Here is a 13,995-nt window from a genome sequence, read left to right as displayed (position 1 = left end):
TTTGACTACCAGAATGGTAGTTGTACCTACTTGCACTGTGTCTTAATAAGCTGCTCCATCCATCTGTAAAAGGTAGTGGAGCCTGTTGTTCATGCATTTAGCTACTGAGAAAGTACAAAGAGATGAACATGTTTGAGTGAGTGTGTTAAAGAGGAAGTAAACCCTCCTCTGCAACTTATACCTATAGGTAAGCCTATGATAAGGCTTACCTATAGGTACTGTAAATATCTCCTAAACATGTACCGTTTAGGAGATATTTACCTTACATGCAGCCAGTGACGTCACTGGCGCATGCGTTCTGAAGGAACGGCCGCTGGTGCCGTTCCTTCAGAGCTCCTTGCCGTGACCGTCGGCTCCCGCGGGAGTGACGTTACCGCGGCTCCGGCCAATCAGATGGCCGGATGCCGCGATCCGCGACTGAACATGTCGCCCGTCATAGAGGTAAGCGGGCGGCACAGCGGGGGCTCGTTCTAAGGTATTTCATAATGAGCTAGTATGCGATGCCTCTTTAAATATTTTAAATTTGACATTCTGCATATTTACCTTATTTTGTATGGCAATTCTTCCACTGACCTGCCAATGGCTGCTAATATTCTGTGACTGATGCTATGCATTAAAAAAAGTAACATGTATATTATTTTCTACAAAAAGTTGCAGAGAGGTGTTGCACAAGTGTTATAATTTAATGACACTTCACTAATTATTATATTTTTAGATCATTAATTAATTAGCCAAATGTGCTATAACATTGTTTTAGATAAATATTCCACTTTCGAATCTGAGCTACATTTATAAATCATTGTATAATTTTAGGAAAATCCTGTTATATGAATATAATTACAAGGTCTGTTAAACTAAAACTAGTATTTCATTTAAGGGTAGATGCCAAGAGGTTGAGTTGCCCGCCAACTTATTATTCATTTCCTTTTTTTTTTTAATCAGGACTTTTTTTTTTTTTTTTTTTTTAACCACCTCTATTCTGGCATTATACACCCTCTTCCTTTCCAAGTATTTTTTTGGTTTTCAGTACTGTGAAATTTTTGGCTGACAACTACCATTTTATATAATTTAATGAGACAGATAGCTTTCTTTTAGTAGTGTTTAAAGTGGTTCTAAAGCCTTATAGTTTTTTTTTACCCTAATGCATTCTATGCATTAGGGTAAAAAAAACACAGGATCTGTACTGCAGGATCCCCCCCAAGCCCCCCCCCCCTATACTTACCTGAACCCAATCTTGATCCAGCAATGTGCACAAGAGCAGCAGCTCACTCTGTTCTCTGCCTCCCCGCTGGGCAGATTGATAGTAGCTGAAGTTTTTGGCTCTCACTGCTGTCAATCAAATCCAGTAATGAGAGAGGGGCGGGCCAAACCCCGGTCTGTGCCACTTACGGAGCCAGGAGAGGCACGGGGGACCCCAGAAAAGGAGAATCAGGGCTGCTCTCTGCAAAACTATTGCACAGAGCAGGTAGGTATACCAAGTTAATATTTTATTTAAAAAACAAAAGCTTTAGGCCCCGTTCACACTGGGGCGATCCGACTTCCCAGGGCGACCTCCGAGGTCGCGGTGCGAGCAGCGCGCCGCGACCTCGGAGCGGCCGGCACGGACTTCATAACATTGAAGTCTATGACGGTCGCTCCGGGTCGCCCCAAAGAAGCCCCGGACCCTTTTTGTAAGTCGGAGCGACTTGTGTCGCTCCTATTAGAACGGGTCCGCAGCTTCCCTATGGAAGGCGACCAGGTCGCCTCACAGGTCGCCCCAGTGTGAACGGGGACTTAATATCATTTTATTAACCACTTTTTTTTTTTTTTAAGTCTTTATTATATAACGGTTTTTAAGTCTCTACTATATAAAGGAAAAATACTCAAACTTTTGAAAAACATTGATTTCTCTTTCTTTATGTTATAAAACCTATTAAATACAAACACTCTCAAAATGACCTTTTTTTTTTTAAATGTAGACGCCTCAAGATAATGTCATTTTTGTATGCTGATATTGAGGTTGTTAAGAACCTGACAGGGTCATTCTAAACAAGGCTTCAGTGATCAATGAGAAGCCAGGCTAACCAAAGAGAAAATGAGAAGTCAGCCAAACCTGAGTTAGGGTGCAGACACTTATTAGCTCTGCCTTGGTCATTTACCATAAAGGGTTCAACAGTGGGCATTCTCTGGATACAAAAACAATCACCTTACCATGGGCTACAATGCAAAAAACAGACAGGAAGGTGCAAACACCTCGTGCATTACCATAAATACATTTTTTTTAACCAAAAGCAAAAAATGGATACTCACATGCTGATATAAATATTCAAGTAACACTGATACACTCCAGCTGGTCGCAGTGAAACTCGTCCTAGGACCAAATGGTTGGAAATGGATGCATTTCGAGGGTCATGCCTCTTTCCTCATGCCCCTTTGCGGTGGAGTGTATTTTTAGAATATGCAATGGGCTGCAGTGTATGATTATGTAGCAACCTAAGGGGTTGATTTACACAAAAGCCTTGTCTTTACCTGAGCTTTTGCTCACTTTAAGAACAGACACAGGAAGAGTTTAAAAATGAAACCAGTGGTTACTACTGCTTAGAATTTCATTTTTAATTTTACTTTTTAGAATGAAATGGCTGAACTTTTGATGGAATGTGAGGAGGAAGAACTTGAACCATGGCAGCAACAAGATAAAGATAATGATGAAGATGAAGACGACGATGAACCTATCTTTGTTCGCGAATATAGTGATTCAAAAACTACTAACACAGGTGAGATTCATTTTTACATTATATGAAGAAAAAAATTCCTTTGGGCACACGCCTTAACCTAGATGATAGTTAAGCTTATTTTGTTTTTTTACTTTGATCTAGCCCTTTTACTGCCAAAACTTGCAACTATTTTATGACCGCTATGTTGAAGGTGGTAAACAACCTCACAACTGCAATGGCAGCACTTGGAGTTGTTTTCAGTTTGACAGTTGACTTGTCTCTCTTAGAGTCGGTTCACACTAGCGCGACTTGTCAGGCGACTTGTCAGCCTGACAAGTCGCGCTCCCTCGCGATCCATTGACCGCTACAGGACCCGTTCTAATAGGAGCGACACAAGTCGCTCCGACTTAGAAAAAGGGTCCTGTATTACTTCGGGGCGACCTCAGAGCGACTTGCATAGACTTCCATTATGTGAAGTCCCTGCAAGTCGCTCCGAAGTCGTGTTGCACGGGACTGCACAAGTCGCCCCCGAAGTAGTAAGGAGTCGCGTCGCCTCAGTGTGAACCGGCTCTTAGAGTCGAAGTGATTCAGGCTGTAAAGCTACCTAATTACTTCTGCCTGCCAGAATAGTGGAGCCCAAAAAACCTCCCTGCGTGTTATATCTGATCAGACTTTAAAATCAATGTGAGGGGAATTTATCAAAATTGGAGTAGCTTGAATCTGAAGCAATTGTGCATGGCAACCAGTCAGCTTCTCTCTTTCATTTATAAAGCTTTACTGAACAAACTGAAGATAGAATCTTAATTCGTTGCCATGCACAGCTGCTCTAGGATCTAGTTACTGCAGTTTTGATAATTCTCGCCTGTAATTTTAGAACACGTGTAACCCCCAACTGAGTGACATTTAGGCCCCTTTCACACTTGTACGACTTCAAAGTCGCACGATTTTACCGTGATTTTCCCGCTACTTTGTTGTCGCGATTTTGATGCGAGTTTGACTGGGCATGAATGTCTTTGGACCTCAAAACGCATCAAAATCGTGCCAAAGTAGTGCAGGGACTACTTTGAAGTCGGTGCGACTTCAAGTCGCACAGATATGAATGGTACTCATTGGAAATAATGGAGAACAACTTGTCATGCAATTTTGCAGTCCCAAATCGCATAACAAGTTGCACAACTGTAAAAGGAGCTTTAGTGCTCTATTTATAATAGCTGTCTTTCCCAAATAACATATTTAATTATAATATAAACCATGACTATGCAAAATTGGAAATACTGGAACGTTCAGTTCTTCCCTGTGTTTTATTATTTACTATTTGAAATAATTTATTGTTAAGACACACATTCCTAAATGTAAATGAAAGCCAGGATATTGCTGCTACTACATATAATGCATATATTACTCAACAGCTGTGTAGTTTACAAATGTACTCTAGAACTTGGAGTATGCAGTTTTTGTTGTATTGTAAACGCTATCTTGCTGAGTAAATATTTTTCTGTTAGCAACTACATCTGCTATGTTTCTGCTGCAAAATCATTAGAAGTTACTGTAGCACCCTCCTAGGTAGGTGCTAGGAAAATGCATCTTTTTGCTCCTTCTGCTTATCAGGGGAGCCTGATCTGTTAGGTTGCCTGTTGCATGTCTCCAGGTGTGATTCACTGGGTCTGAGGGAGTGTCCCCACTGTATCCAATGAGGGAGCTTGTTGGACAGTGGAGGAAACCCAGCCAGTGACACATTGGCTTTTGTGGGAGTCCCAGTGGGAGGGCATTCTTGCAATGCATCCTGGGATTGCTCAAAAAAGCCGGGGGGACATGTGACAGGGTGTCTTTGGCAGGAAGCAGAGTCCCAGGAGGAGGTGGATGGCTGTCTCTCCTCATGCAATGTATGAGGAAGGTGGTCTTAGGCGGTCAGCCTAGTGAACCAGGTGTGGAGCTGAGTTGCAGAGGATCCGGTGCAACTAGCGATGGGGCTGCTGGCAAAGTCTCTTGGGAAAAACAGTGTCCATGAATACTGAGGGACCTGCCAAAGGGTCTGGCCCAGGAAGGGGGACCACTCCAGTAAAGTCAGGGGATCAAGGAGCTAGCTCACACGGAGAGTATTACAGTAAAGCGGGTGCCATGTAGAAAGCCCTGAAGAGTGTTTTGCAGTTTAGTACAGTGCAGTGTCAATACTGTGAAATAATCTGTCCGCCATGCAGTTAGAGGCAGCGGGACATTCTTTGGAGACAGTATGGTGAGGGGCCTTGCTTGTTCATGTGCTGGGAAGAGGACTGCGGGACAATTCTCTGGACTGGCAAAGAGGGACAGCTGGCTCAAGGTGATGGAGGCGCAGCTGGGGCCCTGTTACAAGCAAGAAGAGTGGATGCGTGTCTGGTGAGGGGCACGGTCCGCTTTGCAGTGACTTCCATGTCGGCTGAGTTGAGAGAGAGCGGCATTGGAGGGGTTACTGCACCACGTGGGAAATCGCGTGCTGAAGAGTTCTGCCTAGCAGGTGGAGCTACCGCCAGAAAGGAAATGTGGGTGGAGACGTCATTCGCGCCCAGCCAATCAGGAGTGACAAGGGAAGTCCATAAATTACTTCCTCCTTCGGGTGTGGCTGAGAGGGAGACACGTGTGCGGAGAAGCAACATGGAGAGTGCTGGAGTGAGACAGCGCATCAGCGATCGTTCCACCTGTTGGCGGAGAACCTGCTGGGCAGACCTGGGAGAAGACCATAGAGCCGAAGACATCCATCCTGTGGGATACAGGAGTGCAGTTGGTGCCCGATGGAAGACTGGCGTTATGCACCGGAGGAGGCATGGAGCACTTAGGCCTGGTATGTCCCCAGTGTTTGAGTGTGACTTTGCGGGTGCAAGCATGGAGCCAGTGTGGGCATTGCAGTCATCTGCTGCTGTGGGCGGAGAAGAGTGAAGGCCGGCCCAGGAAGTTGTGTGTGTCATGGGAAACCGGAGTCACTCGGGCCTTGTCGGCTTTGGAATCGGGGCCTCTCCAGGGTCGCGGGAGAGAAATGTTCAGAGTAGCGATGCAGCTGGAGGCCATGCAACCCGGCAGTGGTCCAGTATGCTCATCAAAGGAGACCCGAATGTCAGAGCAAGGATGCATGCAGGTAGTACGGGCCGGAGAGTGGCCACCTGATGCATTGAAGGCTGCAGCAGTAGAAACAAAGTCTGCTCCACAGAAAATTGAGGAGAAAAGATGGCCAGCGGCAACCAGGGGCGAAAAAGTGAGTGTCAGCAGTGAGGAAGAGGCCGGGGACATCGATGTGGGGTCTCCTGGTTTCCAGAATCGGTTTTGATCTGTAGAAGAAGGAATTGATGTCTGGAAGTCAGAAGATGAAACTGAGTGGGACTGGGGATCTGAGGAACGGAACAGTCCACCTTGTCCTGATGTGTTAGAAACGCCAGATGAAGAGACTAGGGACTCTGTGGTGCATTGAGAGCTTGCCCAGAGTCTGGGGTTCTGTGAGACCTATACCAGTCGGGTTCCAGATTTAACCCCACCCAATAACTATGCCCGAACTTGGGACCAAAATGAGGCCTACAGCTCTCTGATCAGGCGTAAGGAGACCCATTTTCTCCAGCTGGGAGAGGGAACCGGAAAACCCTTCCCAGTTTCTCAAGGATGCAGCGGTGGCTGCAAAGAAAAGTTGCAATGGAATATGAGTATGATTACCCATATGCTCCTCGGGAGATCATGTTGGAGATTGAGGAGAAAAGAGAGTGTTGGTGTGATGAAGCCATATGGGACTTCCTGTTTGTCCCTAAGCCACACCGAAATTCCACCAGGATGGATCTCTGGAAAAATTTCTTGTCAGTTAAGACTCAATGGAACTATGGGTGGTCCATTTACCTGGACCGAGTGGAGGTTCATCAGCCAGTCCTGGTCGGTCCGCATCAGAGATGAAAATGGGAAGCTAGTGAGCATTCCCCATCCCGATTACTACATCTAAAGAGGACTTTAAAAGAAGAGAATTACAAATGGTTGGCTAGCCTAAGTCCAGGACTACTTCAGAAAGTTTCAAAAGTTTGTTGCTGCTGGGGCATAAGTCCCTTTTCCATTATCCCTTCCCCTTCTAGCTTTGCAGAAGAGGTTGGGGAACAAAGAGACACTAGCACATGGACTCAAATTAGAGGGCCGTCCCTCTCCAGAGTTTGTTGGGAACAGGTCCTTATTGCTGTTCTGCAGACCCTTTGGGCCATCGGGCCAGGGTCCTGGATTACAAAACCAAGAATGAGAATATAAGTCTAATCTCAAGATTTTACCTCAGGTTCCAGATGATTGCTTGGGCCAATGAGCCAGACCTGGAAGTGTGTCAAGTGGCTGCCCAAGAAGAGGCTGAGAGGTTTGGTGGGGGGTGCCCTGGTATCGTTAGGGACCCCTGAAGAGACTCTTCTTCCCTCTATGCGGTGGCTTTGGTCATTCAGGCTCCAGTGACCGACCCCCTGTAAAGAGGACTGAATTGGACTCGAATAGGTAGTTAGTGACAGGTTCTGGACCACCTTGGAGGAGTGGACTGATCTACATGACAAAAACAACACTGCAGCTGACTGTGGAAGTCAGGGAAATAGGATGAGAAGATCGCCACCGCAAGGAGGGTCTTCTCATCATTGTGAAGTTTAGATAGTGACAACTGTTGTGTACCTGTGATATGTTTAACTCTTTCTTCTTTCTTTGCAGGTAACGGAAGACTTAGAGATAGTCAGTCAGGCTAATTTTGTTACTCTGCTTGGTGGGGGGTGCAATGGTATAGATGCAACTAAAATGTATTATAGTGTACAGCAAGATATTTATATTTTTGCACTTAATTTATTAATGTTCATTTGTTGATTTTCCCTTTTCCCCCTTTCCAGGTTTGTGGGGTACTCCTAAGGTTTTTTTTTTAATAGGATTTTTGTAGGGGGCGGCTGCCCCGGAGCCAACAGGACGTGGCTCATTTTTGGTGGGGGGGGGGGGGGGGGGGTGGATGTAGCACCCTCCTAGGTAGGTGCTAGGAAAATGCAAATATTTTTGCTCCTTCTGCTTATCAGGGGAGCCTGATCTGTTAGGTTGCCTTTTGCATGTCTCCAGATGTGATTCACTGGGTTTGATGGAGTGTCCCCCTTGTATCCGATGAGGGAGCTTGTTGGTCAGTGGAGGAACCTAGCCAGTGACACATTGGCTTTTGTGGGAGTCCCAGTGAGAGGGCATTCTTGCAATGCATCCTGGGATTGTTTATAAAAGCCGGGGGGATATGTGACAGGGTGTCTTTGGCGGGAGTCCCAGGAGGAGGTGGACGGCTGTCTCTCCTCCTGCAGTGTATGAGGAAGGTGGTCTTAGGCGGTCGGCCTAGTGAACCAGGTGTGGAGCTGAGCTGCAGAGGATCCGGTGTAACTGACGGTGGAGCTGCTGGCAGTCTCTTGGGAAAAACAGTGTCCGTGAGTACTGAGGGACCTGCCAAAGGGTCTGGCCAGGGGATCAAGGAGCTAGCTCACACGGAGAGTATTACAGTAAAGGGGGTGCCATGTAGAAAGCCCTGAAGAATAGGAACAAAGGGGGTGCCAGGAAGGGCCCTAAAGAGTGTTCTGCAGTACAGCTTATCTAAAGTGGTTCATTAATTACTACTTCATCGCTAGTGACAAGGTGAAGCAGCGGCCTTGCCGCACTCAATTATATCTAACGTCCCAGCAAATTGTGCATAGTTTATTTAAGTTGGAGTATCCCACTCATACCTTCTCCTATCCAAGTTCTCAATAAAACCACAAAAACCAAAACTCCTAGACTGTTTCTTGACTGACTTTGAAGTCGCTGAACTATTGTACTGTTGCTATGGGTAACCCAGGGGAACCCATCACCAGCAGCTCCCAAGGGAGTAGTGCTACATTACATTCAAGGGTTGTGTTGAATCTTACATAGTACATCATTACAAAATGAAGCGCAAACTGTTGACGTGGCACCACATCCCACATATATCTATAAAACAGAAGATAGGGGCTTTACAGGTTGCCACAAATAACCCCTAAATAAAGGAGAAGAGCACTAAAATTTGATGTATAAAAACGTACAAAATGTATTCCTATTTAACAATCATAAAAATTGGAATAAAAGCTTCATATATCCATAGTAAATAACAACTCTGTTCCCACATAGGATAACAATACAGATAACCCATATGAATCTAGCCCTGAGACATATGTAAACCATGTATAACTATGACTTGTACAGTGAATGTCAACACTGGACCAAATATGTGGGAATTCCGGTTGTCAGTCTTGATCTCTACTCTTTTCTCCAAATATGGCTTCTTCAGGAGTCCTAGTCATATTGGAAAACAAAACCCCATTACTTACAATCCTTAATTCACAGATTCCTAACTATAAACATCATATCTAGGACTCGCATAAAGACTTGAAAAAGACTCAAGCATACCCAATCCCAAAGGTCCAGGTGACCCCTGAGACCAGGGGACAGTATGTTAGGGTAAATACAGCTGTCAGGAAAATCCAAACAGGCAGCAAATGGCTAAATTAATAATAATAATAATCATTCCTATATCCCAATATAGAGATCTACAATTTAATTAAATATAGAATTCAGAAAAGATCAGAAAATTCAACAAAATATAGAAATATTTTATTTTTATTTTAAATGTATTTTTATGTGATACTTGATACATTTTCTGTTCATATTACAGTTCTACATGGTTTACATGTGTCTAAGGCTAGATTCATAGGCGTTATCTGTATTGTTACTAGGGATGCACCGATCCAATATTCCGAACGGAAATCGGCCCCGATCCGGACAAAATAGCTGGATCGGAGATCGGTAAAATGTAGCCGTCCCACGGGCCGATACGGTTTTTGCTGAGTAACGGCTCAGCTATCCCTTACTAGGTGCAGTAATAGTATGGGATGGGAGGCGCTACTTCCTGCTCACAGGCGGAGTGATATCAGATGCACTCCGCCTGTGAATGGAGGAGCCACACACATGAAGCAGTGGCTTTGCTCTGTACTGCAGCCGCTTGCTTTGTGTGTAGCTCCGGATCGGTTCGGTATCAGCGATTTCACAACGTCAGATATCGGTATCGGCTCCAAAAAAGTCAGATCGGTGCATCCCTAATTGTTACCCTATGTGTGAACAGAGGTAATATCCACTATGGCAGGGCTCAAAATTTCAAGTCCTGAGCTAATAGCAAGGCCTTAAGAGTTACTCACCACCAGTTGCCCTGCCCCGCCTTGCCCCCCCTAATTCCGCCTCTAAACACACCCTTGTAAATTATCTCATGAAATTATACTGTTAACATCAGTGTCCATCATTGCAGCCTCGTCAGTGTCCATCAGTGCAGCCTCGTCAGTACCCATCAATGTCAGTCCGGCCTATCAGTGCCCATCAATGCAGCCTATCAGTGCCCATAAGTGCAGCCTCATCAGTGCCCATCAATTCAGCAGGAATCACAGGGAGGATTGCTGGCCGGATCACTCAGAGCGGGGATTTCTTGCTGTGACACAGCTTGGAGATGGAATGCCAGCTGCTGTAAAAGCCCCGCCTTCTGGATCGGCATTGGACCAGTATGCTGTCTATCATAGAAGCCGAAAACCAGGAGGCAGGACTTTCACAGCAGCTGACGTTTCATATACAAGTTGTGTCACAGCGGGAAATCTGCTCTGTGTGATCTGGCCAGCTCTCCTGACAGTTTGCTGGATGCTCTCATCTGGCAGAAGCAGGCAAATGTCCTGTAAAAATGGCCGCACCACTTCTGCACTATGGATATATGAAGCTTTTATACCGATTTTAATGATTGTCTAATATGAATAAACTTTGTACGTTTTTATATATAAAATGCTAGTGCTCATCTCCTTTAGGGGTTATTTGTGGCAACCTTTAAAGTCCTTTTGCTTCTTTACCTATTTTCTTATTTTTGAATCCTACATTCTCTACAGATTTATTTAGTAAATTGCTAGTTAAATTACTGCCGGAGCTGATGTGCATTTTATGTGCACTAGCAATGTTCCCTTCAACACGTTAATTTACTGTGTTTGTAATCAACCAAACAGGCAATTCTTCAGGGGCCCAGCCTACCTCAGTTGGAAGGACTGAGAATGGAACACCTGCTAGAGGTAATTGTCTTTAATATAAATTTAGGGCTATGTTCTAATTTATAAACTTTATTATGGATTTAGCATTTATTTTTTTTTTGCAGGCACCAACACTACATTTCAGTCGCCAAATAAAAACTACAAACCGACTACTGCAGCACACAGTGTTGCTAATGTCAATCAACCGGTTACATCTATGTATCAGCCTGTTACTAGACCAGCAGTTAGTTCTGCCATTGTTCAACCACTACCAAGACCTGTTGGCATACAAGAACCTGTAAGGAGACCTGTTGGCGGAGGACTTCCATTTCAGCAGCCACCAAGACCAAATCCGGTTATGCAGCCTATTTGCAGACCTGTGGCATTCACACCAAACAGTCCGGCAGTATGTCGAAACATCACATTTCCTACTGTGTCACAACAACCGCTGCGACCCGTTGCCACCATCCCTGCACAACCTGTAATGTTAAACCAGGTATATGTCTGTTGTGCCTTCAAGCTGTATTGTCCAATGGTCAATTAATATTTGAAGATATATTATATATGCAATTAAATTTTTTGAAAGCTTATTGATTATATCTTTTGTATTTTAGGGTTATATTATGACCTCTCCCCAGGTTTCTGCTAATAACTCTCATAACGTAATGTATGCTTTGCGGCCGAATACAACATTAACTCAATATCAAGGTGTGCAGACACTTACCGCAACAGGTATGTGTAGACTACATCTGTATGTGTGTGTGTGTGTTCAGTATTGAGGTCTTTGCTAGTTCAGAGGTGAATGGTATATGGGGAAAAATGTGAAAACCCTCTGTTGCATTCAGTCCCTGTGCCAGGTATGCTTGGGCAAAGTGATAGGTAAAAAGTATTTAATTACTTTCTGTGGTTTACAGGGAGTTTTTATTGGTTATTATAGTTGAGGATCACTTCTTTTACTGTCTGGTCACCTATGGTAGCAGTAAGATCGTCTACATACAGGCCCTGAATGTGGTCTCAGCCCTGTCTATCTCTGCAATGGGGAGAGTATTCAAAATGGACAAAGAGCTGCAAACCACCGGCCTTGGGAAGTGATTGCTTCATTCATTGTGTGCCTTGTACTGCTTGCAAAGATGATGAAGAATCTTTGTGACCAATGAGCAATTGGTTTGTTTTCTTTAATGGAAAGTGACTGATCTCTCCTGCACATGCACCTGTAATCTGCTTCTGCAGGTCAGAGGGAAAAGTCTTGGCTGTGATAGTTTTTTACCTTTTTTTTGGTACATGTATGAGTAATCTTTTGGCATTTGGTTTGTTTGTCAACCTGTGTCAAGAAATATTGGCTTTATTGCCTCTGACCTTTCCTTTTGTGCTTTCTCTGGTTGTCATACTGATGCTTTGACTTTAGTAATTTCACATACGTAAAACAGAATAAGGAATTTGCCTTTTTGACTTTCATTTTGCTGCATGCTCATTCTGGGCCTGTAACTTGGAGCCAGACAACAATTATTTTCAGAAGGAGTCAACATATTTCTGTCTTGACAGATGTTTTTGATGCTTTAAAGAGTTGGTTCACCTTAATTGCCATTTCCAGAAAACCTCCCATTCATTCCAGCATCCCGAGCAAATTACATTCCACTCCTCCACTGTTCAGATAGTTGCTGCTGTCCCCTCTGTACAATTAGATTGTGCGATGCCTGTCTGAAAAAACTCCATTGTAGCTGCGCCTTCTCTGCAGCAGGATAGGTTGGGCATTAGAAGTGCTCCTCCAGCGTCCCCCCTGGCTTGTTCAAACCCTTCAGCTGCCCAGTGCATTCTTTCAGCCACTGCTGCTACGGAGAGAGTGCACAGTTTGAACAAGCCAGAGAAACCACGAAGGCGCACTTCTAACGTTTTGCTCGTCCTGCAAAAGAGGAAGGTCAGCTGGCAGGGATTTTTTTCGTACAGGCTACACATGGCCTACCTGAATAGAGAGGGACAGGAGCAACTGTTTAATCACTTAAGGACCGGAAGGTTTTACCCCCTTAATGACCAGGCCATTTTTTACGATACGGCACTGCGTTATTTTAACTGACAATTGAGCAATCGTGCTGCAATGTATCCAAATAAAATTGATGTCCTATTTTTCCCACAAATAGAGCTTTCTTTTGGTGGTATTTGACCCCTGTGATTTTTTTTTTTTTTTTTTTGCGCCATCAACAAAAAAGAGAGACAATTCTGAAAAAAACAATATTTTTTACTTTCTGCTATAAAACATTCCCAATAAAAAAATTTAAAAATCGATTTTTTTTCATCAATTTAGCCCAAAATGTATTCTGCTACATCTTTTTGGTTAAAACAATCCCAATAAGTGTACAGTAAAACCTTGGTTTGAGAGTAACTTGGTTTGAGAGCGCTTTGCAAGACAAGCAAAATTTTCAAATAAATTTTGACTTGGTTTACAAGCGATGTCTTGATATACAAGTAGCCTCAAGTCACAGCTGAGTATAAAAGAGAAGAGAGGCGCCTCTAAGTGTAGCAATATGGTTACATTTAATGAAGGTACAACATTTAGCAACTCACATAGTTGATGATTGGAACAGGCACATCTAAGGATGCAGGCATCAGGGGTAAAGCTGTCCACATAGGACCATCCTCCGCATCGCCATCTACGTCATCCCTTCCATGTTGCCCCTCGCTTTCAGATCGCTTTACTGCAGGGTGGTCTTCCCGGTCAGGATTACAGACTGGCAGCCGGCGGTGCAGAAGATAGTCTATGTGGACAGCTTTACCCCGGATGCCTGCATACTTAGATGTGCCTGTTTTATTCATCAACCTTGTGAGTTGCTAAATATTGCACCTTCATTAAATGGAACCATATTGCTACACTTCGAGGTGCCACTCTTCTCTTTGATACTCTGTAGCTCCTGCTGGATTTTGCTTCTAATCCCGTTGTGGAAGCGGCTATTTGTGGATGGACATTTTATGGTTATATAACCTATCGCAATGCTATAATCTTTTTATATGGACTATAAATTGAAGGATTTATGAATGAATGGTTGTGGAACGAATCATCTGAGTTTCCATTATTTCTTATGGGGAAATTCGCTTTGATATAAGAGTGCTTTGGATTACAAGCATGCTTCCGGAACGAATTATGCTCGCAATCCAAGGTTTAACTGTATATTGATTTGGTTTGTGCAAAGGTTACAGCATCTACAAACTATGGGAAAGTATGTCATTTTTATTTATTTTTTTACTAGTAATGGCGGCAG

General features: G+C 44.0%; 1 protein-coding gene across 3 annotated transcripts in view; it reads left to right on the top strand.

Moving 5' to 3' along the window:
* ZNF280D (zinc finger protein 280D) overlaps positions 1–13,995 on the top strand; it is a 138,462-nt gene that overhangs the window by 32,268 nt on the left and 92,199 nt on the right. For all 3 annotated transcript variants that reach the window (XR_014225140.1, XM_082253418.1, XM_082253417.1), the window contains exons 2-5: positions 2,609–2,753; positions 10,724–10,786; positions 10,870–11,240; positions 11,359–11,476. Coding sequence is in view for 2 of the 3 variants with exons in the window: in XM_082253418.1 (XP_082109544.1) it covers positions 2,609–2,753; positions 10,724–10,786; positions 10,870–11,240; positions 11,359–11,476 (697 nt within the window). In the remaining variant the exon portion in view is untranslated. The remainder of the gene's footprint in view (positions 1–2,608; positions 2,754–10,723; positions 10,787–10,869; positions 11,241–11,358; positions 11,477–13,995) is intronic.

The sequence above is a fragment of the Pelophylax lessonae genome (assembly GCF_965119305.1).
Source record: "Pelophylax lessonae genome assembly, chromosome: 4".
NCBI lineage: Eukaryota > Metazoa > Chordata > Amphibia > Anura > Ranidae > Pelophylax > Pelophylax lessonae.
This window is presented reverse-complemented; position numbering and strand designations above follow the sequence as displayed.